This window comes from Dermacentor albipictus, chromosome 8 (genome assembly GCF_038994185.2).
Source record: "Dermacentor albipictus isolate Rhodes 1998 colony chromosome 8, USDA_Dalb.pri_finalv2, whole genome shotgun sequence".
NCBI classification, from domain to species: Eukaryota; Metazoa; Arthropoda; class Arachnida; order Ixodida; family Ixodidae; genus Dermacentor; species Dermacentor albipictus.
In genome coordinates, this window is record NC_091828.1 from 86,741,888 (window position 1) to 86,768,659 (window position 26,772).

General features: G+C 50.1%; 1 protein-coding gene across 3 annotated transcripts in view; it reads left to right on the forward strand.

The window, feature by feature from the left end:
• LOC139048476 (serine/arginine repetitive matrix protein 4-like) overlaps window positions 1-26,772 on the forward strand; it is a 199,734-nt gene that overhangs the window by 124,598 nt on the left and 48,364 nt on the right. The window contains exon 1 of one of the 3 annotated variants that reach the window (XM_070522883.1): window positions 9,857-10,086. The exons of the other annotated variants lie outside the window; for them this stretch is intronic. Coding sequence (XP_070378984.1) covers window positions 10,051-10,086 — 36 coding nt within the window. The 5' untranslated portion in view covers window positions 9,857-10,050. Of the gene's footprint in view, window positions 1-9,856; window positions 10,087-26,772 lie in introns of those variants that run through there. 3 annotated transcript variants of the gene reach the window in all.

Consider the following 26,772-nt stretch of genomic DNA (forward strand, 5'->3'; position numbering starts at 1 on the left):
AAATAACTGCTCTTGCCATCACCATCTTTATATCTAAATATAATTAAGAAAGAGATAATCTTCCCAGTCAAATCGACATTTCTGACTCGACCTGCACAACAGGATCCACTCGAGCTCTTGAGAGCATGTCGGCTATGGTCAGATCTTCACCGTTCACCTACTGTGGATTCTGAAACTTGTGGCTAGTCCTGTCAACTTACTGGCAAAATAACTTCTCTGACCGTCACCACCTTCATATCTAAGTACAGGTTACGGTGATGATTTTCGCTGTTAAATAGAGATTTCTGACTCAACCTGGCACAGGAGAATCCACTCGAGTACTTGAGAGCATGTCGATTATGATCAGATCTGGGCAGATTATGGTCAGGTCTTTCGCCTAACCTGGGTTCTGAAATGTGTGAATAGTCTTGACACCTTACTGGCAAAATAAATAACTGCTCTGGCCGAAGTGAAGGTAACTGAGATAATCCTCGCAGTTAAATCGGCATTTGTGAATCAACCTGGCACTGCGGAATCCACTCAAGCTCTTGAGACCACGCTAATCATTGTCAGATTTTCGCCTGTCGCCTACTGTGGGTTCTGAAATTTGTGGCTAGTCCTGTCATCTTACAGGCAAAATAAATAACTGCTATCGCCATCACCATCTATATATCTAAATATAGGTAACGGAGATAATTCTCGCCATCAAATCGGCATTTCTGACTCGGCCTGGCACAACAAAATCGACTCGAGTTCTTGAGAGGATGTTATTGTCAGATCTCCGCCGTTCACCTACTATGAGTTTTGAAATCAGAAATATAGTTCCGCCATTTTACTTACAAAATAACTGTTCCAGCCATCGCCACCTATATGTCAAAGTACAGATAAGGGAGATAATTAGCGTAGTTAAATGATCATTGCTGACTCATCCCAGTGCAGCAGAATTCACTCGGGCTCTGGAGGGGATGTTAAGCAGTCAGATTTTCGCCTTTGGCATACTATGAGTTTTGAAAAGAAGTGGTCTTTGATAATCGTCTCTGTTCTTGTAGTTTAGCGGTGTTGCTAAAGAAAGTTGGAGTATTTAGCTGTTACGACAACTAATATTTTATTTTACCCTTGAGCCTAACCAATACTCATGGTGCTCCTTTTGAATAGCTGTCTACAAGGAATGTCGTTTGGGTGAGTTAGCGCTTACCGGGACTCTGGGGTGAGCGTGTGACAAGGACCATCTGTCTAAAGTGTGGGTCAACGTAATGGCGTCGCAGCATACGAGTTACAAACGTCCGTGGTAAAATTTGCGTTGACCCTTTGTTGAAAATGAAATCCAAGAAACGCATGAGATGGTCTTCATTCATGCTTACTCGGACTTGCCACTTCGATAGTCGTCACTCCTACGTCACTATAGGGCCGCCTTTTTTTAGGCGCACAACTGCATATTCGTCTCTGTTAGATTTCTAGATACGTTTGAAGCGCTCCTAAATGGTGGTAGTGGGAGATTCGGATGTAATGTTTCTTGCTGCGAGAATCGCAGTTCTATTTTATCAAGTATAACCTTCCAAAGAAGCCCGATGGTATGACGGCCGATGCAGTGGGGAGCTGCATTTAATGACGACCACCAAAAACTTGCGGTTTTACATTCGGCCTCCATCAAAGCCGCTGTCGGGTACCGAATCGCGGTCCTTGTGTGCTCAGCTACAAAACCTTATTTCCACCCAACTGGCATGGCGGGTTCTGATTATCTTGACGTACTTGATGAGCTCTAGAACTCATTAATTCACTGGATTGGTCGGTGTGCCAACCCGAGCCACCAGTTTAGAAGACGAGCCAAGCAAGCTCAGTGGTATTCGCCAGGAGACGCAATTCCTTTCTTTCTTTCCCATAACTGGCCCGGTTTCGGGGACGTCGTTGTGTCATTGTCTCGTTAGCTTTAACTACAGAAAGCGGAGTCTCTTTGACGTGTCCCGTCTTGAAGACCGCTGACCATCGCGCTTGAGGGAGACAATAGAGGCATATATTCTTTCCATCGGCATCGTTGGGGTCTGCGGAGACGAACTCGCCCACCTCGCCGAGTCGAAGCCAACAGCTCCAGTGTGTGTACCTCAAACAATAGTTCTCGTTAGCTCCTAGGCAGCTTGGTGTTGGTGGTAGTGGAGGCGGGAGGGTTACGTGGACGGCGAACGCTTCTTAGGGCCCACAGCCGATTGTTGCCACGTGCCGCTTTCGAGGTCACGGATGTGCCCGCCGTCCTCCTTTCCGACCTCCCATCCCTTCGCTGCCTGTTCTTTCCGCACGTTCCGAGAGAAGGCCGAGCAGCGTCGTCCCGTTCACGTCCGAAACCTATTTCCCGGCTCTGGCTCGGCCCAAGTCTGGCGTCTCACAAACGCGCTGGTGAATGCCGGGCCGTGATCGCAACGCCGGCGCTATAATGGCCTAGCCTCTACCTTCTCTCCTCCTTCCTCTCTGTCTGAAGGGGGGGGGGGGGGGGCACGCCGAATTCTCTTTGTGCCGGCGCAGTCCTGGTCCCTGAGAAGGGACTGCGTCGTCGTCGTCGTCGTCGGCGGCGTCTTTTGACCCCTGCCGCTGCTGCGGCCGCCACCACGTCTCGTGCGAAAAACGTCTCGCGGGCGAGTGTAACGGCCCCTGTGTGTGTGTGTGCCGCGGCTGACTCCCAAAGTGGGTCGACGCTCCGCGCGACTCGGCGCAAAGGAGCGGGACAAGGCTAACGGACCTGGTAACAGTGCAACGCGCGCTCGGAATGAAGCCGCGCACAAAAAAAAAAGGAGCGAAGGGCTGTTGGGGGGAGAGGGGGGTAAAAGGGTATATCGAGGGTACGGGCAGGCGGGCAGGTAAGCGCGCTCTGCGAAGTGCCGTTATACGTTGCTCGTGGGATAATTGTTATGCGCCGTGTCGTTTCCCTCCCCCGCATTGCAGTGCGCCCCGATCCTCCTCGCCACTTTCGGGGGTTTCGAAACGCCTGCGCCGATCTCCCTCTCTCTCTCTCTCTGTGGATTGTGAGTGCTGCGGCCCCTTCTTTCTTTTCACCCTTGCGTCGCCGCTCGTTCCTTTTTTGTGTGTGTGCTTGTTTGATGACCGGGCGGCCGCTCCGCGCGCCGCTGTGGGAGGGAGCATTCCGACGCGGTTGTTTCCCACGGTTTTATTTTGCCCGTCGCCAGGGCGCGTTCGAGGCCGCGCGCCCATTGAAGAAAAAGGCGTTCTCGGTCGCCGACGGCGCTCCGGGTTTGCCGACGGCCACGCCGTGATGGAGTCGGGCCTGTCAGTGCGTTGGTTGCGCGGCTTTTTTTTTTACGCCCGTAGGACGGCGTCGAGGTGACGGGAAACACACACGCGTGTTTGTGGCGGTCGAAATTAACCGATTCGTCGGACAGTGAACGCACGTCGAAAACGGTTGAGGCTGATTCCGTTGGCACCTGTTTGTGAAAGCTTGTCGGGCGAACTTTTTTGTTCGTCTTTAGAAGGGACACTTATCAGCAGCGCTAGATCAGTTTAAACGTGTAGGGTGATGTTTGGAAACGCTGTGTTCGTTCACTTGGCGCAAAAGGGCTGATTGCCACCGGAGAAAATGAGCGTCAACTTGTACGCCACTGACGTTACGAATTTCCCACTATTTTCTCGTATTGGGACCACGGTGACGCAGGATAAGTTGCCCAAACTTGCTAGATTAAATTGTTGCTTCTCCGACGATGCAGTATAGCCTTTTTTTTTACCGACAGGCAGTTAGCGACGAGAACACGCTTTCGATATCCATGACGTCACAGTGAGTGGTTTGCCAGAACCACAGAGCGGTGTCGGCCGTGCACTTGTGGTTCGTTTCTGCGTCTTCTCTAGCTTACAAAGACTCCTTTCACGGGTGTCGCTTTCTGTTTGTGGAGAGTAATTCACCCGTTAACGTTCGTGTATTAACATTTATTATCGCTCTTTAGTGCCCCTCTCAACAGGAGAGAGGGTGTTCCGAAACCTTCCGATAGCACTCGCGATGGGTCTTAAAGATAGCTGCACCGATTGTTGAAAGCTGTGTGAAATCTGTTCGAAAGGTGCGCTGCTCTGAGGCCCTAATAAGAGGAGTCCGGTATGAACTCTAAATGCGTCGCAAGTTTCAAACGTCATCGCAATCCGTTGCACAGCATCGAACAGATGGCAGTGCAGCCGCCCTCTACCGTCATATGTCTACAACTGTGGTAGCAGCACTGCAGTAAGCCATGTTCTTGGCCCGCACTGACTAGGGATATTTCCGTAATCGACCTAGTCAGAGCACGCGATATACCGGGAATGAAATCTGAGTGAATGAACGACATACCTGCAACAAATCGACGATAAGCCCACATTGAACCCAGCCTCTGTACAGGTGATGTACCAGGACCGAAACCGAAATGACGAGCTATATGCCTATTGAACCCGGTCGGAACAGACGACATACCGTGACTGAGTAGGCGATGGGTCAACCTAACAGACGATATACCGCTACTGAACACGGTTTGAATAGACGATATACCAGGACCGAACCCGCACCGAGCAGACGATATACACCCGTATTGAACCCGGACAGAAGTGGCCATATAACTGGGACTGAACAGGTGTTCAACGCAATCAGAGAAGAGGTAAGAAAAATTCACAACCACGCTTATCTACGCATAATGTGCGTACTTGTGCTAAAATCCGCTTTTATAGCACTATCCAAATTTTCAGAATGCGTCTCTCAGCTTCAAAAGTGTTACCATAGCGCGCGCCCAGCTCCACCTTGGCTAGGGCAAGTTGGTTGCATGGGAAAGCCAGCTTCTAGGATATCGCGTGCCGTACACTTTATTTGCGGCATCTCCCTTAGCATTACTTTTCAACGACTTAAAACATTCACAGACACTCCTGCATTCTTTTTATTGGCCCCGCCGAGCATTGAGGGCTCGTATCGACCTTCCTTCACGGCACAAATGTTAGCGACGAGCGGCTAGCATTAGCGGCTAGGGCGATCCCCAGACGTTTTAATAGAGAAGCCCTAGTGGAGCGACATTATGCGAAGGCAGGACAGGCCTCATGGAATGTATCGGTCTCCGCTGTGGTATTTCCGGGCGACCAGGATAAAAGAGAAATAAAATATGCAATTCAGTGCCGGCTTCTGCGGCCACTTCTGCCTTAGCTTAGACAGACACAGACGACCGATGGCTGTCGAGATTGGTTCCGACAGCGTAGATTTCTGAGAATGCTCCTTTTGGCATGCACTCTCATCTCTTTCAGTGAACACGCACAAGTCAGTTCGAATGGAAGAGGTTTCCTTTTCTTTCTTTTTTTCACCCTTCCTTCAAGCCCTCTGGTTATATAGTGTGTGTGTTGGGATGAAAGGGGGTTGTCGAGTACAGAAGGCGATCTGAATACGAACAAAACGAGTCCTTCCAGTCAAGCGACATGCCGATGTGGTCTTATATGATCCGACCGACCCCCCTCCCCCCTCTTCCACCTTTCTCGTCCTTCGCCCAGATGCCTTCTGGCAACAAGATTCTTCTGCAATGACCGCGTGCTCCGGGCACACTTATCCACGGGAGCGAGATAGCGGACGGTGCGCGAGATCTCCGTGAAACTTCCGCGTGAAGAGAGGAAAGGTGTGTGTGTGTGTGGCAGTGGCCCCGGGGCGGTCGTGCTCCCTCGGCTACGTCGTCTGCATCAGCGTCTGCGCCATCTGCAGCGCTCGCAGACGATCTCTGGAATCATTCATCGGGGCAACGTCGGCGTGGTACAGTGCATGCCGCACGCAATGCTTGCTTCCGAGATTGGTACGTCGTCTGCACAGCGCAGCTCCGTGCGACCTTCGCATCTTCGCCTGCAGCACCCTCCAGAAGACACGCATTCGGAAATTGGGCCACTGAAGTTGTAGGACTCTTTCACGGTATCCTTTATTTCGCTTTAGTATTCGGGCACCCATTATTTCGTGCCTTGTTTAGCTTGGAACTTCGCGGCGTTGACGTGTGCACCTGACTCAGTGCGATCTCGGATCTCTAAGGACCACTAGGGTGTGTGCTACGGTTAGCAGTTGCTGCATGCCTTCGTCATTACCTCTGTCGATGTTGCACTGAGAGTACGCCTCACGTGTCGTACGCTTTTAATACATCACTCGCCTTTATTCCCAGCTGCTGAAAGCTACATGCATGTACGTAGCCTGCGCAGGTCAATTACAACGCATCCGCAAACTTGCCGCGCCTATAAATAACGTACGTCAAGGCGGGAGGCTCTCGTTCGCACAAAATATTACTCCTGATTGCGCAGACAATGCTGCTTCTCCACGAGAGGGCGCGGCGTTCCCACGCAACGTGGAGTTTCTGTATGGACTCCCTTTAGGGAGTCATTTCCACGCAACGTGGAGTTGCTTATGGACTCCCTTTAGGGAGTCATTTCCACGCAACGTGGAGTTGCTGCATACATTCCCCCTAAAGAGTCATTTCCATGCAACCTAAAGTTACTGTATAGACTCCCTGAGTCTAAGAGTTGTGCCAAAGCACGTCATCTTGGGCTCCAAAGTTATGCGGGAAAGCCACTTCCCCTACGCGTAGGAGCCGCACGCTCACGTGGCAGTGCCAGCAACGCTTTCTTTCGTTTTTTTCGCTTTCTTTTTATTCTGTATTATTTTGCGAGCACAAGTCGATCGCTCAACGCACGATTACGAGCCAAAATTTTACGCTCGCATGCCTTATTGCCTAACGATTACCGAAACTTCAGCGCGTGACGAACACATACGCCGGCGTACTGTGCAAACGTCAATGAGCCTTGCCAATTTCTATGCAAAGCGTCAAATAAAATTCTATGCTTTGGTAAATTAGCTATAATTCTTGTTACGCATGCATATGCTCATGGCTCGCGATAGCTGAAAGACGTGAATGCGCGTATTCCAAAAAAAGTGGCGTTATCACGTTCCACATTCCGTGCGTGTAAAGCATGGAAGTAAATGCGACCCAGGTGGATGACCCGTGCTATGTTATGCACTCATACATTGCAGTTGCACTTCCAGTAGCTACATTACGTATAATTTTATATACTTGCGTCGTCCTACGCTTCCATTGGCTATAGACGTTACCAACTGAGGGCGTGAATACACCTCTGGCCTGTTGCGCGTTAGTACGAAAAGCACGACCTGCAGCTTCTACCAGCGGTGCTTTTGAGGGGGGATTCACAGCAGTGCAAAGAGAATCATTGCGGTGCCCAGAGTTCTCTTATCGGAAATGTATGCGGGATGCGGTTTTATCTTTTTTTTTCTCAGAATCACAAACCTTCTTGGATTTGCGGCTCGCACGACCATGCAGGGACTTCACTGAGTGGGCGCGTGCCGATACATTTTCTTTTCTGTAAGTTTAGGGCATGCTCCCTCCGGGCCCGCGGTTATTCAAGCAGCGACCTCTCTATCGATAAAACTCATATGCGCCATATCCAGGAATCCCATGCAAACTTATGGTAATGTCGAATAAAACATCCCCTACCTTCCCACATAACAAATGATGCCCCATGTGATACAAAGGAACATGCGAGTCCTTGCGCGGGAATCCGATATAGCCATATGCGATTGTTGGATTACGGGCCTCATTGGTTTTGTTGATAGGGCTGTGACTCCACTATGGGACTTTCTACAAGAGGAATTTCGCATGTGTACCGTTCTTGCGGAACGTTTCATTTCAAACATATTAGCCATGCTATACATTTTGGAAGGTCATTTAGCTTCACAAGCTCAGTTGCGGTTAAATAGTTGTATCTGCTTCCGTTTCTTGTTTTGTATTCCTTCTTCTACATAGCGGTAAATGTGTGCTTTATGTGGCCGCATTGTCTGCGCAGAGCGATCACATCCTAGCCAAGGTATCCATTATTCTGGCCGACATTTGAGAAACCCCGTAACCTATTGCATACTCGGAAGAGCAGTATAAAAGCGCCAAGATTATGTACACTTGGAAGAGCTCCAGAGAATAAAGTGGATCTGCACCGGACGGCCTTGAGAGACAGGACATTCACAAGTCGTCCCGATGGGGGCAGATCGCAAGCCAGAAGGCCCACATTAGCTACCGGGGGTGATTGCGTTAATGGAACATTGCAGAAACTTTTAAATACAGCTTAAACTAAACTCGCCTTCTACACATCTGGAATACACAATGCTCGACCTTATTTTTAATAAGACGGAAAATTATTGCCATGCTAGAAACCGACCGGGAAGCCAGATAGCGGCTGCAACTGCCGCGCCAGATAAACCATGATGACGTTATCGTTTGCGGCAACGTCTCGCTGCAGCGTGTAGGTTGTTAATTTAACATCGAGGATAGGCCCTGAATGGCCCTTTCCAAAAGGGTAGCGAAATTAGCCCTTTTAGAAGCGTTTCCAGGATAACAAAATGCCTCTACGCTATAATCCGTGCAGTCAAGCCGGAAGGCGCAGATTTCGCCTCAATACATGCTTTGGATGAAAGTTTGCAACTTGGAGTTAAGTTCGTAAGGCCCGATTTTATCCTCTAACATTGTGCGCACTCGATTCCGAAACTTTGTAATTCCGCCTCGGCAGTATCTGGAATAGAACCTTCACTGCGTCATCCGTCCTGCTCTATCTTCGGTTTGACTCTTACCACATCTCTTCCGTTTCTACTGCCCACACGTTATGAATATGTGAGGCATATTTTACTCTTTACGCGTACTTCAGCAGTGCCTGAAAGTAATCGGAGGCTGTAACAGATCATTTTCTTATGCAACGGAGTCGGAATCCGAGATACAACGTTTATCTTCGTAGTCGAAGCTCTTTAGTTGTGACGGACATCTGAATTGGCGGTTAAATTTGTCTGAGCGACTACTAACAAGGTTTTACTAACTAATAACTAATGATTTTAGGGAGCAAGCTGTAACTGCGTTAATTGAAGTGAGCCGGCTGTCAGCGCGAACCGATTGGCTAGGAGGTTTTTTTTTACCAATATAGCGTCCGTTTCGAGAAATATGCGGACTCGAAATATCACTGTTTTCTGTACTGCCACGAGCAGCACCTCTGTTGCCTCTTTTCCACGCTATGAGCGGCAGCACGTGACGACTTTGTACGAGAACGCGAGGTTTCTTTGCCCTTTCTTTCTTTCTTTCTTTCTTTCTTTCTTTCTTTCTTTCTTTCTTTCTTTCTTTTGTAAACATACGGCGATAACCGCCACACCGTATACAACACGCGGCAGGCATGCATGTCGGCGGTATCGATGCCACCTGACGACGACTTCCATGCCGCCGGCCCTATCGCGGTAACCTCCAACGCCCTCCCCGGGCAGCGAAGGAATTCCTGCGCGAGACCGACTACAGACCGAGGAGCGAGCGGTTTCTTTTTCGGAAAGGAACATTCCTCCTACCGGTGGTCCTCTCCTTCATCGTGTGTGTGCCTGAAGGGGAAGAAGAGAAGGAGGAGGAGAGGGCAGGGGGGGTCTGCGAAGAAGCCCCGAAAAAAAATTCCTCGCCTTCCCCACCCAGTCTGCTCTGTTTGTTGTGTCCACTGGCTGCGTGCAACAGCCCAGCGCACACTGCGCAAGCCGCCTTCTCATGTGCTTCCTTCGTTTCCTCTCATTTCTTCCTCGTTGGTTCTTCCTTCGTCGTCTTCATCTTTCGACGTCCGGCCAGGTCCGGCTGTACAGTGGCTGGAAGAGCTTGGCAACCGCAACCCGCGCGCCGGGGCCGATCTGAATGTGAACAAGAAGAAGCTCTCCACCGCGAGCCTACGACCATGTGAGTGCCCGGGTGGGTTCAGCGCCACCACCTCCCTCCCCCATTCTCCCTCCTTACTCTTTCCTCCCCGCTCGTCGTCTTCGCCCCCTTGTATGCGGGCCCCCCCTTCCCTTTAAAGAAAGGGACCGTTCCGTTCCATCGTCGTGGCGGCGGGTGGATGCCCTAGAGGAGAAGGCCGGAGGAGCAGCAGTGCCGGTGGAGGCGGCGGCATTCCAACGCGCCGTTTCTTCCTTGGGCGGCAGTGCGCGCCGGTCGAGTTCGATGCGGGACACGGTCCGACGGTCCCGGGACGTCCTCGGGTGTGCGCGAGTGGCAGTGCAGTGCAGGGAGAGAGAGAGAGAGGAGCAAGATGATGTTGAAGATGACGAGGAGGAGGAAGATGCTGGTGAGTGAGAGGCGGCCAGTGGCTGCGGATTGCTCTGCAATTGGACGTGTGTATATATAGCGTGTGTGACAAGAGCAGGCGCCCGAATGCCGTTGCCTGGTCTCGGCTTTTCGAGGAGGGGGAATGGCGGTACCGTGCGCGCGTCCCTTCTTTTTTCGTGGGATTCCGTTTTGAGCAGCGTTTATCTGCAGGCCGTACCAGCATACGCGCTGGAATATTTTTTTTTTCTCTCTCGCTCGCTTTGTTCATCGCACGCGAGCCCGTCGATGGCTCGTGGGATTTGATTCGGATCAGGCGCGTTTGACTTCGGGTTCCGGCAGTTGTTTGGTGCAGTGCTTGGGCTGCGGTCGTCGCGCGTGCCCCGTGGATGTCTACCCGAGTGGCCGTGACGATTTCAGTAAGGATAGAGTGATCAACCTTGAGCTATCGAGTACACCGACGTATGCGTCATTGGCCTCCATTTTCGATGCGTCGACAACACCCCACCCCCACCCTCCCGCGTTCTTCTGCAAACGGTCAGTGCACATTTTTTCACGCCCATGATAAGTTACCTGTCCTGCGACCCATCAACCAGCACATTTTTAAGTTTATGATCGAAAGACGAAGTGTCAAGGCTATCTCTCCTTGGGGAGCCACGTGCGATTTAAAGTGATTCGGATAGTGTAATGTTTCTTAATTATTCCTGGAGGCACTTCTGCACAAGCAGGTAGCTATGAAAGATGGCCGTCGGAATTAAATTTCTCCTCGCTCTAGTTGAAGCTAATGCCAAATATGGCGCCGCCGGGGTTGGCGCGCTCGTCTGCGATAATAATTCTGGTGACAGCATACCAAGCTCTCTAACAGTGGCAACCTCGTCCAGGACAACTTATGATGCGAAAATACCTATTGCCGAGAAGCGACATCATCGGATTTTTCGCACAAACCACACGCAGCCGAAAAAGAAAGAAAGAGGGGGAGGGGGGGGGGGGAGAATTGTAGCGTCATTGAAGCGCCCTTTAAGATACAACACTGTTTTACTCTAGGTAATCTGCGCTTGAAGGGAGGAAAATTGTCTCTGCAGCACCGTTTTCGAGAGTGTGTGAAGCTTTGCAGGTCAACCAACGTACGGTTTTGTGGACAAAATCCAATTGTATTCACATTGATTGCAAAAACATTACTATCCGCGTTTACCCACGTCAAGATTCTTTTTTTTTTTCGGCGTGGGTGGATTATGAATGCATGTGTAACGTAGCACTGTTTAGACTTCCAAAGTGGGTGATCATTTGTAGGTGTTGTTGGCAGTGATAACGTTTCGTTTGAAGTTCAACGGTCTACGCCTTCTCTGAGGAAAGCATATATTGCAGTCTCATTCAATTGAAATATCTGTGGAAGCTCTGACAGAGACGCAAGGATAGATGGAAGAGGCGAATAGTATTACTACATGACGTAAAGATAGTTTCGGAACCAGATGAATAAGCGTGTATGTGCGTGTGTTTGTGGGTTGGGGCACAAATAGACTGAGCGGGTGATTATGAGGGCGACAAGGACTTTGCTTTGGTGTCGCCCGCGTAGCTTCAAATGGTAACAAGGATCATTAAGGTAATAGTAAAAGAGAGCCGCACGTGGAGGGCCTTGAATAAACTGTTGCTGTCATTGTAAAGGTCAACTACCGCGAAAAACCTGCCAAGTGGTTTATGTCTTATGCTCTCGTGGTATATATATATATATATATATATATATATATATATATATATATATATATATATATATATATATATATATATATATATATATATATATAATAACGAAACAAAGCAGCAAAGCGTAAGTGATTAAAGCACGGATGCAGAAAGCCCTAATACGCAGTGCTGCAGAAGAGACTATGTGGCCTTGCACGCACGGTGCTTGGACCTTGTTCTACTGCTGTTTCGTTATCGATATCTACGCGTTACTGAGCAAAAAACTTCGTTCCTGGTGGAACAAATTAGCGCCACGTGTAACTTTCTTCCACGTCGTGTTCCTTATACTGTTGCAACCACGAATACATTTAACTCCTTGGTTGCGAGTGATTTCTACGTTACTCGCGCCGTCCCACGTAAATAGGACCCCGAACTCCGCCGAGATCGCCTTGACGCCTTTTTTTTTTCCGACACACACGCAAGTTCGTGGGTGTGTGAAAAACGAGTGGTTCGCGTCCCTGGCCTCTTGGTCACGTGTATGTGTGTGGAGTATGGCGACCAGAAAAGGGCTGATAAAGGAAAGAACGGAAGCCTAGCGTAAAATGTTCAAGGGTGTTGGCAGAGGAAAAGAACATACATAACGCCGGCGGATGAAGAAAGAAAAAGAGGGGCCGCTGGTAGGGGGGGGGGGGGGCGGCGACGCGGAAGAAGGGATGCCTCTCCGTCGGAATGCGGTCCTCCCCGATCGCGCAACAACCCGCTGTCACGTGACCTCTGGCGAACCGCCCCGCCACTCCGCGCCGCGACGTCACACATCCGGGTTCTTTGGCTTGCGCCGACGCCGAGGAACTATGAAGAACTAAACTGCCGCTGCCGGCCGCCGCCGCCGCTGGCGCGCACATTCCCCCGACCCACCCCTCTCCCCGCTTCTCGGTTCCCTCTCTCCCCCACGGCGGCTCGTCCGTCGGCATCGCCTTCTGGGCCTCCTCTTCAGAGGCGACGAACGGCAGGCAGCGCGCAGGAGAGCAGTTCCCGCTTTGGCCGAAACGTCGGCAGCGGCGCAGGGCCTCTCGCAGCTCGCTCGCTCTGTTTGTGTGCTTTTCCGCCGTTCCGCGTGTGAGCATTACTTATTGCGCGTGCGCATCCGGATAAAGAAAGGAAAGGGGACGTTCGCTTGGTCGAGCTTGAGCAGAGAGAAGATTGAGTGGACCGTCATCTCGTTGCTTCTAGTCATGAGCAAACTTTTCATCTTTCTTTATTTTTGCCTTTTTTGGCAAGAAACACTTCGTGAAGAAGCAACGAGGAAACATCTCCTAGCCAATACACTTCGTAGGTCGAGGCATGCATGCCTCGACCTTGCAGCAAAAATGCCTTGCAGCATTTTTTGCCGTCGGTAATGAGGGAAGGGAAACGTACAGGTATCCCAAAGGAGCCTGCACAAGTCCTCTAAGGCGTTATCTCGTCATGAGTTATATAGTTTCACTGTACGCGGTGAGGTGCAGCACTCTCGCAATTTGCCGAAACGTCGACGGTGGGCCTCGCTTTCTCTTCTGTTTTCTTTTTTGTCTTTTTCGCCCATCCTCCTGCGAAAATTAGTAATTGCTTATGCGCATAAGGAGACAAATGCGTTTTTATGATGAATACCTGCGCGGATTGGACGGATCATCGACCTTTTGGCTTAGGTCCTGGGCTCGATTTGGCTTGGGCAATAGGAAACCTGGTGGAGTGATAAGGAATGTGGACGTGATGATGATTATGATGATGCGATGATGATGATTGCGGACATATCGAAAGCGGTGCGGGGAAACTGAGCGTCATAAATGCGAAGCCGCGCCAAGGTCAGGTTAACGGTAAAAACATAGCAGCTTGTCTCGTGGTATTGTTGCTCAATCAGTATCACCTCATGTACGACTTTCGGGGAGGTGGGGGAGGGGCGGGGGTAAATCCTTGCGTAAGTTGCCTCGTCAGTTAAGTAATGGGCGCTCAACCTGGGGTTGTGGTACCGGACCAGGGTTATTAGCTTCGACTACTTTCATAAAATTCAGGTGGTGTCGGCGTAAGTTCAAACGCCATACAAGTCGTAACCATCTCGAATGCGTTGTTGCGTTTGCGGATTCTACTTTGATAAAGTGTAACAGTGGCTTAATTCACAATCGAAAACCGACAAATGGGACTATCCAATGCTTAGGAAAAGGCCCGGGAAAGACCGAACGTCGCACTTCGACGCAGTTCCGATGAACGGGTTTTCTGAAGTTGCTTTCTGCTCGGGTCTCAACGCATGGTGATGGTGAATTTTGAGCCTTTCTTAGGTCGGAACTTTTCGAATATTAATATTATACGTTTATTTTGACATAGACATTAAATGTTGTAGTAGCGCCTTAACGTTTCAAGTGGCCGTATATTTCATTAGCACACTAGACTATTCCTCCAGCTAAACCCAATATTACAGTATTAGGAGCCGCCTTAGAAGGACGAACATGAAGTCGAGCTAGGTTGAAATATTAAGCTTGCTTAATAAATAGTTCGTCATTCTTAGTCAGAACAGAGCTTTTGTAAGCGAGGAAACGACGTATATGAAAAAAAAAAGGAGCGGTGCCACCTCTTGCAACCCACCTCTCACGAGCGTCAACACTGGCTGATTCACCGAAAGCGGCATTGAGGTGGGTCAGGTAACGATTGCGTCAACTCGTTTTTTATTTTTTTACGTTGCTGGTTGTAATGGAGGAGCAGGAGCTTCGGCGGCAATTTTCTACGCAACAAGGCGATATATTGGAACATAGAAAACAATGATAGGCTTATAGACGAAAAGTCCATTCAACTAACCCGACTTGACAGTTTCCTTTATGCAGTCTCTTTGAAGTTCAAGACGAAGTCGCCTCGAGCCCTTCACCCTGTATAGCAGTGAAATGGGGTAGTGGAAGATATATGCTGCCGATCTGTCCATCTGATCACCCAGCAATTGGAAATCCAAGGTATCTCTCGTGCCGTGAAGAAGTGTCGGAATGCGGAATTCTTTAGGTGTGTTTCCTTTGTTTTCTTTGCTTCCACAAGAAAATAAAAGCATGCCCGGGTTTAGCACACATTAAAAGATGTCTTCTGTGTTTACTATCATTTTAGAAAATGTGAGGGCAGCCAAGCGGGCTCAATTACTAACGACATAAGGGTTGGGTTGGGCAATAAAAATTAATAAAAGTAAAATAATTAAAATAGGAAACTAAGCCCTGCCTGCTGCACCAATTACTAACGACAGTCAAAAGAAGTCCACAGACAAGGAGGCCAGGGAAATTATTGATTCATTTACTTATTTGCACTATAAATAGTAAGTTTTCTGCGCCGGCTCTCCCGGCGGCATAGTAGCCGTATTGATGATCTTGCAGAAAAGTATAAAGGGGGTCGGAATAGTCAAAACCGGGGCGTTGTAGATGGCTAGGAGAGGCTCTCATCAGTCCTGCAGTGAGCATTAAATACGACGATGATGATGATGATGGTGGTGATGACGTCGTTCGCGAAGATAATTTCCCTTTGCGTATACATCGTACCAGACAACCGCACGTACCTTTTTCCTTAGTTTGCCGCTGTCTATACAAACAGATTCAAAGGCCTCTGACGAGGTTACACACGCGCACTATACGCACGTTCCCACGCTCCGACAGCGCCGACTGGAAATTCCCGTTACGAAAGAAAGAAAAAACAAAAGACGAAAGGAAGAAAAAAAAAGGACTGTCTCCGTGACTAATTCGATACCGCAGCCGAGGCGAGTCGGCGAGCACTTCGAATCGACGCGCCCACTACTGATCTGCACGCAGTGGCGCGCGCCTAGGGGGTGGGGGGAGGGGGGGAGGCACAGCATGTACTACGACTACTACTACTATACGGGCTGTGGCGGTGTTTTGCAAAATCACATTTTTCTTTCTGTTCTTTTTCTTTTTCGTGTTCCGCCATTCATATACGCGCTCGCACCACACGCCCGGTTCGCCTTGACCCGCCCTTGCAGGGGCCGACAGCGAGAGCCGCATTTTTCTTTTTTTCCCGAGTGTATGTTTTACGCCCAACTCCTCGCGTGTGGCTGCGAAGGCCTCTTCGCCGCTCGTCGAGGTCGATCTCCGAATCGACGTGAGTACTACACCTGTGTCGATGTCGAGGTCGATCTCCGAATCGACGTGAGTACTACACCTGTGTCGATGTCGAGGTCGATCTCCGAATCGACGTGAGTACTACACCTGTGTCGATGTCGAGGTCGATCTCCGAATCGACGTGAGTACTACACCTGTGTCGATGTCGAGGTCGATCTCCGAATCGACGTGAGTACTACACCTGTGTCGATGTCGAGGTCGATCTCCGAATCGACGTGAGTACTACACCTGTGTCGATGTCGAGGTCGATCTCCGAATCGACGTGAGTACTACACCTGTGTCGATGTCGAGGTCGATCTCCGAATCGACGTGAGTACTACACCTGTGTCGATGTCGAGGTCGATCTCCGAATCGACGTGACTACTACACCTGTGTCGATGTCGAGGTCGATCTCCGAATCGACGTGAGTACTACACCTGTGTCGATGTCGAGGTCGATCTCCGAATCGACGTGAGTACTACACCTGTGTCGATGTCGAGGTCGATCTCCGAATCGACGTGACTACTACACCTGTGTCGATGTCGAGGTCGATCTCCGAATCGACGTGACTACTACACCTGTGTCGATGTCGAGGTCGATCTCCGAATCGACGTGACTACTACACCTGTGTCGATGTCGAGGTCGATCTCCGAATCGACGTGAGTACTACACCTGTGTCGATGTCGAGGTCGATCTCCGAATCGACGTGACTACTACACCTGTGTCGATGTCGAGGTCGATCTCCGAATCGACGTGAGTACTACACCTGTGTCGATGTCGAGGTCGATCTCCGAATCGACGTGAGTACTACACCTGTGTCGATGTCGAGGTCGATCTCCGAATCGACGTGCGTACTCGACGCACGCGCGTCTGTCGATTCGCGGACCGCCCGCGCATCGTGTGCTGTCGATTACAAAATCGTCGCCGCCAGTCTTGCGTCGCGCAGCTGTTGCGACTCGGCAAGTACGCACTGAACGCTGGGCGAGGTGGTATTCCACACTGGAGAGGAATAGCGCCCCTCGTTTTTCTTTTTCTTTCGTGTTTTTGTTTATCGCGCTTATTCTTCGTCAATACCTGTTGTACGCACTCGAGCGTCTAAGTATCCTGCTAGCTCGCAAGACTGAGCACACCGACTGTAACCAAGTTGGCTGTAGCGGGAGCTGTTGCTTCTTCGCGTGTCTGTCGGAGTACGAGACGTCTTCGAGACGCAGCCTTGACGCTGGGGGAAAAAAGTTGAGTGTTGCCTTATTCTTGAATGTTTTAGTGTATATTAATTGCAGTTGAACGTGATCGTCCGGTGCCACCTCAGGGCACCAACATCTCCCAAATATCGTGCATGGTAGCCCCCCGTTATATGTTTTATAGATAACCACCGAAGAACGCACGAACCGGGAAAACGTAACATCCGGTATCGCTTGCGACAGCGCGACGGATCAAGCAATAAGCTACTCGTACACAAAAAATAATTCGAAATTGGCTAGTAGGCCAGCAAACAATTGAAAACGGCCTGCGTAGATATTGAAACAAACTACTCAAAATGCACAAAACTGGAACCGTGCAGCTATTCAACAACAAAAGAAACAAAATATTGAAATATGCGTCATATGTAAACTATCGAATACGGAGAGATCCAGGTGGCATAGTGGTGCCTGAGCCAATGACAAAAAGACGGAAAGAAAACCGAAATGAATCATTACGCAATATACGGTTCCATGGCTTTTTTTGTTTTTTGTTTTTGTTTTTTGTAAAGGTTCATTGCATTCCCCACAACGGCAGAACATTGGCGTTCGAGTCACATGCAAATCTACGAGAAAGTGCGAATGGGAAGACATACGATGTGGATCATTACAAAGTGATGGGATCCATTTCATATTCTATTCCTTATCTCTTAGTTATTGGATCGAACGAAGCTGCGCCGCCTTTATCGCCGGCATTGGCCACTCGGCATGCCGTATATAAGATAAAAAAAAAGAATTGCAAATGATATGGATCGTTACAGAACATTGGCCCCAGACTACTTTCAGCATCCAATCTTACGTATGAGAAAAAAAGTTGCCGCACTCACCACCTGCCTATGTGAGGAAGATGAGAAACCAGATCGTTCTTCTTCTCTGCTGCTCCAGTTCTGTAGTACCTGCGGGATATCAGTGTATGTGCCTTCCACCACGTAGCGCGGTTACGTGGAAGTTTCCGTACGTGATAAAAGCAGGAGATGGGCTGGATGGAATAGTTTGCGATAAGCTAAGACGTAACCAGCTGGCGCATGCCATCACTTGACATTATGTTGCCAACCCGATTCAGAGGGGATGCCACAAGCGGCCAGTCACCATCTTGCAAATTTACGCTGACGCGCTATTTTCTCGAAGGACGCGACGTGCATCGGGAAGGTCGCAACTTGCATGACTAAGCGGCTTTGTTATCTCTAACTCTCTCTCTCTCTCTCTTTCACACGTATACGATGACGGATCACCCTTCGCGACCAACTGCTGCAACGGGTACAGGCTTTGGTCTCGCCAGCGTCTTCGCTAGAGGCTCGCGGGTATCCTTGGGGGCCTCTTTCGTTCAAAGACGCCCGTCAAGGTCTTCCCTCCGTGGCATCGGAAACGTAGCGGACAGCTGTTTGGGCAGCTGCATACTCCTCAGAGGCCTTGCCCGCGAGCACGCAACGTTGTACTATGCGCGGGTCGCGCTATGACGTAACCTACATGCTATTCCGGCTACTCACCGCTGCCAAGTAGCGTATGCGATGAGCAGCGCGTTCGACTAAAAAACAAAAAACAAAAAAACAAAACGTGCGCGTAGGCAGCAGTAGCCCGCCTATCACCGACATGCCTTGCTTTCTCTCTCTCTTCTGTGTGAATCATCCAACCATCCTCCCCCTCCTCACTGCGGCGTCACTTCTTTACTCGCTTCTGTCTCGGGTCACACGCACGTGCGAGTCAGCAAACGCTGTCACGTGGTTCATGAATGGGCCGACGGCCGGCTCGTTCATTCACGAAGTCCCTCGACGAGTGAGTAAGAGGTCGACGGCGCGCAAATTAGCGACTCCATTCATCGCGAGCCAAGCGCGGCTCCGACTTGCAACTTGGCAACGAGTTGAACCGGGCGCGCGTTCGCATATTCGACGACGAAGAAAAAAAAATTACGAGAAAAAAAAAAGAACAGCTAGCGCCTTCACGGAGTCAAGCAAGAGGGCGTCGTCGTCAAATTGGTCGGCGTGTGTGTTTGTGTGCGCGCTTATACGGTGCTTTCCTTGGCCGCCAAGTTTTGTCGCTCGCGCTCGTGAGTCATTTTGGCAGCGCTTCGTCGGCCGCTCACTTACTAGCAGATTTTTCTTTCGCTGCCGCCGCGGCAGCAGCAGAGCGGTCACTGCGGAGGCACGATTGGAACGAGGAAAAAAGAATGAATGACCGGCGAGACCAGCTGGGATAAACGAACGCCACCAGCGACTCCTTCGTCGACGCGTTTCCTCATTTGAGACGCTGGCGACGTGCGCGATGATTTGGCGCGTGCGGTAATAACGGCGATCGGCATCGCCTCCCCCCCCCCCTACTCCCGAAGTGGCATTTTGTTATTCGTGCGATGACTCATCTCGTAGCCCGTGCCGATAGCGGCCCACGTTTAGGCGAGCGCTTGAATGGAATGCCTCGTCGAAGAAACGCGCCCGATGACGGTACCACTTTGAAACGCCGCAGCTTACGCGTGCCAAATGTGCGAGTGTGTGTGTGTGTGGGGGGGGGGGGGGGTATAGCGTACTTTAGCGGGAATTCTCGACGCCTTACTTGATCAGCAGTGCGCAATTCTCGCGCGCGAAATTTCTTCGCGCTTGTCGGTCCCGAACGTTGAGTCATCCTGGCTTAGCATTTTCATCTCTCTCGTTTTCTTCTTTTCCTTGCTTTGCTTGGGGAAAGCGAGTCACACTTCCGTTAGTAAACTTTTGAATGAGTAAAAGCAGCTGTCACTACTAACATGAAAACGCCTCCCCTCCCCCCCCCCCCCCCCCCGTCCCTTGCTGTGGTGGTTTATAGAAAAAAGCTTTGGCGTGAGATCTTCGGTTACTTCGGAGTGTGACTCATGCGACGCGGAGGCATAATTCTGTGCCAGCATGTGACTGGATCGTCGACTATTTCCTGCAGGAACATCTTGAGCCTCCCCCTCTTAACCACGAAAGAAAAAAAGAACGCAGCGTCTGAACCCGATTGATGGCAAGCTTGTCCAGAGTGAGCGAGGTAGCACGCGTGTATGGTGGGTGACATGGGCCTCGATCGTCGCGTGCGGCTTTTTTTTTGCGGTGGGTGTCACCCGGACGAAGGCGGTGTCTGATGCTTCTCTACAGAAAACAATGTTCGTCAGAGGTGTATGCACACAGAAATGTGACTCGTATCTAAATGCCCTTAAAAGCATTCGCATACCGTTTGTGTTGCGGTGGCACATGACCGTTCTGATGCAGTGGTCGAGAATTCGCACGCCACCTAGTGGGCGCGTACCCAATCGCACATGCCGTATACGTAGACGCAGCAGTGGCACATACAACAGTATTTAGTGAAAATTGTCAGTATTCGAAGCATATTATTATTTAGGGCGGAGATCGACTGCCGGTTGCCTAAAGAACTGTGACATAGTGCGCCTGACATAGTATGCAACATATATCGCCTTGGATCTCAGGGTTGGGAAATGTGGTAGTATTAGCGGCGCGTTTTCGATTCGTGGTTTTCTAGAGTCATCGTTCTCAAAGATTATTACATTACAAAGTCGGCGGATGCCACAGGAATGAGGGATTCCTACGAGGGTTATTTTGACGTCGCGCAGCAAGCCCACGTACCAAGCTACAGGGTAACCATGTACTAAGCACTTGGTTGCAACCCAGGGTTATTATGAGGTCGCACAGCGAGCCCACGTATCAAGCTACAGGGTAACCATGTACTAAGCACTTGGTTGCAACCGAGGGTTATTTTGACATCGCACAGTGAGCCCACGTACCAAGCTACAGGGTAATCATGTACTAAGCACTTGGTTGCAACCGAGGGTTATTTTGACGTCGCACAGCGACCCCACGTACCAAGCTACATGGTAACCATGTACTAAGCACTTGGTTGCAGCCGAGGGTTATTTTGACGTCGCACAGTGAGCCCACGTACCAAGCTACAGGGTAATTGTACTAATTGTACTAATTGTACATGTACTAAGCACTTGGTTGCAACCCAGGGTTATTTTGACATTGCACAGTGAGCCCACCTACCAAGCTACAGGGTAATCATGTACTAAGCACTTGGTTGCAACCGAGGGTTATTTTGACGTCGCACAGCGAGCGCACGTACCAAGCTACATGGTAACCATGTACTAAGCACTTAGTTGCAACCGAGGGTTATTTTGACGTCGCACAGCGAGCCCACGTATCAAGCTACAGGGTAACCATGTACTAAGCACTTGGTTGCAACCGAGGATTATTTTAACATCGCACAGCGAGCCCACGTACCAAGCTACAGGGTAACCATGTACTAAGCACTTGGTTGCAACCGATTATTATTTTAACATCGCACAGTGAGCCCACGTACCAAGCTACAGGGTAATCATGTACTAAGCACTCGGTTGCAACCGACGGTTATTTTGACGTCGCACAGCAAGCCCACGTACCAAGCTACAGGGTAACCATGTACTAAGCACTTGGTTGCAACCGAGGGTTATTTTGAGGTCGCACAGCGAGCCCACGTATCAAGCTACAGGGTAACCATGTACTAAGCACTTGGTTGCAACCGAGGATTATTTTAACATCGCACAGCGAGCCCACGTACCAAGTTACAGGGTAATCATGTACTAAGCACTTGGTTGCAACCGAGGGTTAATTTGACATCGCACAGTGAGCCCACGTACCAAGCTACAGGGTAATCATGTACTAAGCACTAGGTTGCAACCGCACAAGAAGGTGCATTGGTCAAAGTTTCGATCCGTAGATCACTGGATGAAGCTTTCTTCAACTTTAAAGCTTAATTTCCAAGGAACTCGTGCGGGTTTCCTTCGTAGCTACGGAATGTGGTCGGCTAGATGACAATACAGCAGTCGAACCTGGTTATAACGATCAGGCTCGCGTGTTAAAAACAAATTTGCTTTATCAGGTAATTCGATACATGCAAACTCTCCTATAAAACAAACTGAGACGAACTTTTTGAAGTGTTCGTTATATGCGCACTTGTTATCTCCAGTGGAGAGAAGTCAGGAAGTCCTTTTACTGAAAACGCAACATACACACAAGCGGAACATACGCTTACGTGGCGTAGAGTTTGCTGGATGCAGAACTTCATGCACATTTTACGTCATTGTGTCCGTAGAAAACGAATAAAAAATTGCGGAACCTATATGTGTGGGAATCGTTGGTATAGCGAAGCTTTTTTCGACGTTTACTGGAATGTCTTCTCATTCTGGCTTTCTAAGTAGCTAGACGCTCCTAGCTCGAGGAAGGAAATGGGTTCATTTGTTGGTGTTGATTACGTTTCAACACGTTCGCTTAACTTATTTTACCACACTTTGCGTGCACATTGATGCGTGGGCTGTAAGTGCTGAGGTTAGCTGCATGGAGGGCTCGTTGGTATGACATCTTCTGTTGCTTTCATCGAAATCTGCGTACTAATATCGTTTTCGTGTTTCATGCCCAGTGGAATGCGCCCACGAGAAGTGCGAAAACACCCGCGGTACCTAAATTTAGGTGCACGTTAAGGAAGCCCAGGTGGTCCAAATTCCCCACTATGGCGTGCCTCATAATCAGAAAGTGGTTTTGGCGCGCAAAACCCAACAATTCAATCTTTTTTTAAACGAACCCACGACCTTGTGATCAGCAGCAGAACGCTCAGAGCGTCACAGGGCAGGGTGTCATTGCAGTGTTATTGGAAATGTTGCACCGTGGCACTACGTAGACCTGTGCACAGCAGGGCACTTTTTTTTTCGACATTGCGCAACCAGTTGCTTTGCGGTAGGGCTCGGGTGGCTCACTGCAGGACGCAACGCAACCGTGTGGCATGTCTCGACTCCGAGAGGAAGGTCGTGAAGGGAGGAAAGAAGTGTCGCCGTGGCACAGGAAACGGATACGTATCGCAAAAGCAGATGAACCGGGCGGTGACGTCACGCGTGTCGTCACCACTACGAGCGGGCAGCGCTTCGCTTCGCAAAGTCCAGACACGTAGTAAAGAAAGAAGAGCACCGTGCTCTTCTTTCGTAGACGTCACGAGATCCGGTGGTCACGTGCTTCATTCGGGCGCATTCGCGCGACCTCAGTGAGAAAGAGGGTGGGAAGAGCGAAAAAAAAGAAGGGGGGAACTGAATAGTAAAAGAGCACTAGCGTGACGTCACCAGCCGACGGTGATGACGTCGCCAGGCGTCGAAGATGAACGAAAGAGGGGGAGGGCGTGCGAGCCGTCCAGAGCGTGGAACAAGCGTGGCGCCAGCGGCAGCCCCGCAGTAGCTGGCTGCCGCCGAAACAGCTCCGGCCCCTGCGAGTCGGGATGGAGAGCACGTGACCGGGTTTTCTCTGAATGGCAAAACCTCCTCGCCCACATTCTTTACCCTTCACCTCGTTCCTCTCCTTCACAGGCGTGCGAGAAGTGGGGGGGGGGGGTGATGGGTTGGGGGGGGGGCGACGATCTTTTCGTACGCGGAGGGGAGCAGCGGGGAGCCGAGGATGGGAGAGACATAGTTCTGGAGGTGGGAAAGGCATCCACGGCAGTGTTGCGGTGGCGGGCAAGGAGGTGTGTAGGCGAGGGTACTTTGGTGGTGGCGGGGAGGAAGCCAGTTTCGTGTGTCTCCGGGTGGTTTGGCGGCGGCGGCGGCGACTATGGGAGGGGGGAGGAGGGGCAGTTGCGTCGGACGCCGGCGTTTGTGTGCCGGTTGAGGTGAATGAACCAACAGCCCTGCTCGGTGCAGCAGCAGCAGCAGCGTCGGCGGGGCGGCGCGTTTGGGCGATTGTCGTCGCAGTCGTCCGCTACGCGGGGCTTCCGCCCGCGTGTAGACGGCCGTGCGATCACCTGCTGCTTGTGTCGCTGCCGCCGCTTGCTTTTTCTGTGTGCCGCAGAGCCTCTGTGGCGTGCGCTGCTTGGTGCCGACGCCAAACACCCCCGCTGACTTATTCCTCCTCGTTCTCTACGTTGGACCTTCTTTCAGCTCATTGTTCGCGTCCTCCATCTCGCGTGGTTCCTTCCGCGTCTAATGTCGCACTGCCTCCCCCCCCCCGCTCCCCCCGCCCTGAACGTGTAAATCCGGCCGTGCTTACTGTTGGTGTCTCTGGATGGCCGAACGTACCTTCTTGTTTAGAGGGGAGCCGTATTAATAAAACCTGCAGCAAAGTCGGTGAGCAAGGGAGCCCGACAGGCTAACGACGACTTTTGTGGAGTTTTCTGCGACGCCGAAACAATTGGTGTGTATGTACACGATAACTATACTTTGAAATCCGTGACGTCAGACTGACCCATAATGGCGCTCGGGTTCGGGCACGAAATTTAAAAAAAAGGCGTACTTTGACTGTCACTTTCTTCGCTAGTAATCGGCCATTTTCTATCCCATCTGTACTATTTACGTCACATTCTCTAACTGGCAGCTGCGCGCGTTTTAGATTCAACGGGTGCCGTAATACGACAGTTATACGGCTGCCACACACCTGCATGTTTGTCGAGATTTCTTCAGTAGCGTATGCAGTAATCATCTGTAACCAACTTGGCCAAAGTGACATTTTCCTTAGTCGGCTCTCACTGGACTACTGCGTAAGTCGCAAGCTGCTCCATATTGAAACTTTGAATCTTAGGAGCCTTTTTTTTTAGAGCTTTCATTTTTTTCTTCGAATTTCGTGTGCTGGAAGTTTTTAGTGGCCGGCTCTTTCTTCGACTTCGACTTCGACACTTCGACTCTTTCTCGGATGCTCCCGGGTACGTAAAGTGAGGACGCTCCTGCGCCCACCGAGTCTTCGAATCGTCGCACCTCCTCTGCATGCCACATTCCAGAGCGAAAGCGGCTGGTCTGCCGGATAAGTGGGTGCGAGCAGCAGAGTGAGAGAGAAAGAAAGTGTGAACAAACGATACCGCCGCCTACAGAGAAAAAAAGGAGACACTGGCTCGTGGGTCGCTTCCAGCGTCTCCATGCCTGCTGAGGAATGGGAAAAAATGCGAGCTCCCAAAAGAAGAAGCGCTGTTTCTCTTGGGCGGGGTTGGTTGGCGTGTTGTTTTCTTGCGCGCAGGCCGGCTTGCTTGTTTAGGTTCGGCTGCCTGCAGAGGGGGTTGAGAGAAGAGTCGGTTTTACCGGAGGCCGTGGAAATTGCCGGCAACTCGGCCTTCTCCAACGCACCCGCCCTCTTTCTTTCATTTTCCAAACTCTCCGTCTTCCTTAAAAAAAAAAGTGGCTTTTCTCGGAGTGGAATTGAAGGCGTGTTACTCGGCCAAGCCCGGTTAAAACCAGTTTACTCTAACAACGACCGTGGTTCTTATTTGTTTTTTTGCACTTCTCTCTTTGTTGGTGCTAGTTCGATTGTCTGTCCCGGTTATATCTAGTGAAAAATAGCACGTGATGCGTTCACTACCGCCCGTGTATCGCAGCGCGGTTATAGCAGCCAAGACTTCACTTGGTATGCAAAGACAAATGCAGGCTAGTGATTTCTTACGACCCTGAAGCAGAAGCGGGGACGTAAAAGGAGCCACGAAGGCCCTGATGTTATGGTTACGCCACTCAGGACCTATAGATATTATTTGACGTTTTGTCGGTCTTCTCAAGTCGATATGCTCGTTTATTCCTAATTTAACTATTTTTTCCCTTGATTTTTTTGTTCATATTCTTCTCCGCTTCATGCCAGTTCTAACACCTGTTCTGAAGTAGAAAGTCCAGCATGCTGAAAGGAGGGCTCTCATCTTCATTTTTCCATGAGCATTTTTTCTCGCTCGGCTTTTTGGTCTGTCACACCAATTGCTTGCCGGTTGAGGTGAGATTATGTGTCGTATAGCTTAAGAACGAAGCTGCTTACGAAGTGTAACGGCATCTCCCAAATTCAAGTCCATTTTGGAGACTTTTCGTACTCTGCCATTCAGTGGCATTTGCTCTCCTTGTGAGATATACAGGGGGACACATTGACAGACACACGAACGGATAGATAGATAGATAGATAGATAGATAGATAGATAGATAGATAGATAGATAGATAGATAGATAGATAGATAGGTAGATAGATAGATAGATAGATAGATAGATAGATAGATAGATAGATAGATAGATAGATAGATAGATAGATAGATAGATAGATAGATAGATAGATAGATAGCCTCCGGGTCACGCAACATAATTGGTCGGTGTACTAATCCAACTCTTTCATGGAATATCATACAATCACTGTTTAAAAAGACCACATACGATGAACGAATCTCTTTGAAGCATAACGCTCCATTCGTTGTATGCAGGTAATTCCGAAACATTCGCCAACCTTCGCTCGCGATTTATTTTGCTTTGCTTTCGAGAACGCCGTGGTGTACTTTGACGTGCCGGTGCTGGGGTTCCTACGCGAAATTTGCGAAACGGGAAGTTTCACCTCCATTTTCCATTCCAGCGATCAGCCTCTTGCCGCGAAGTTAGCGAAAATAGAGTTTTCAAAGCATGCTTCAAAAATCGTCTTCGCCTTTCTCGTCTTTTAGTGCCCCGAACGAACGAAGCGCACGGACAAGTCGTATGTGGGTCGCCACCTAACTTCAGACCGACGCCGGCGACGCCTACGTTCTCCCCCCTCGCCGTTCCCGAGTAAGAATATGCGGAAGCCGTAAATGCGGGCCTTTCAAGTTTCGCCCAGTGACAAACAACAAATAAATATGTAGAGACAGAAGCGAATTAGGAACAGCGCGAAACCAGACAAACAGCAACGAAACGAAGCGAGAAAGACGAGAGCCAGACTCTCGTTCTAA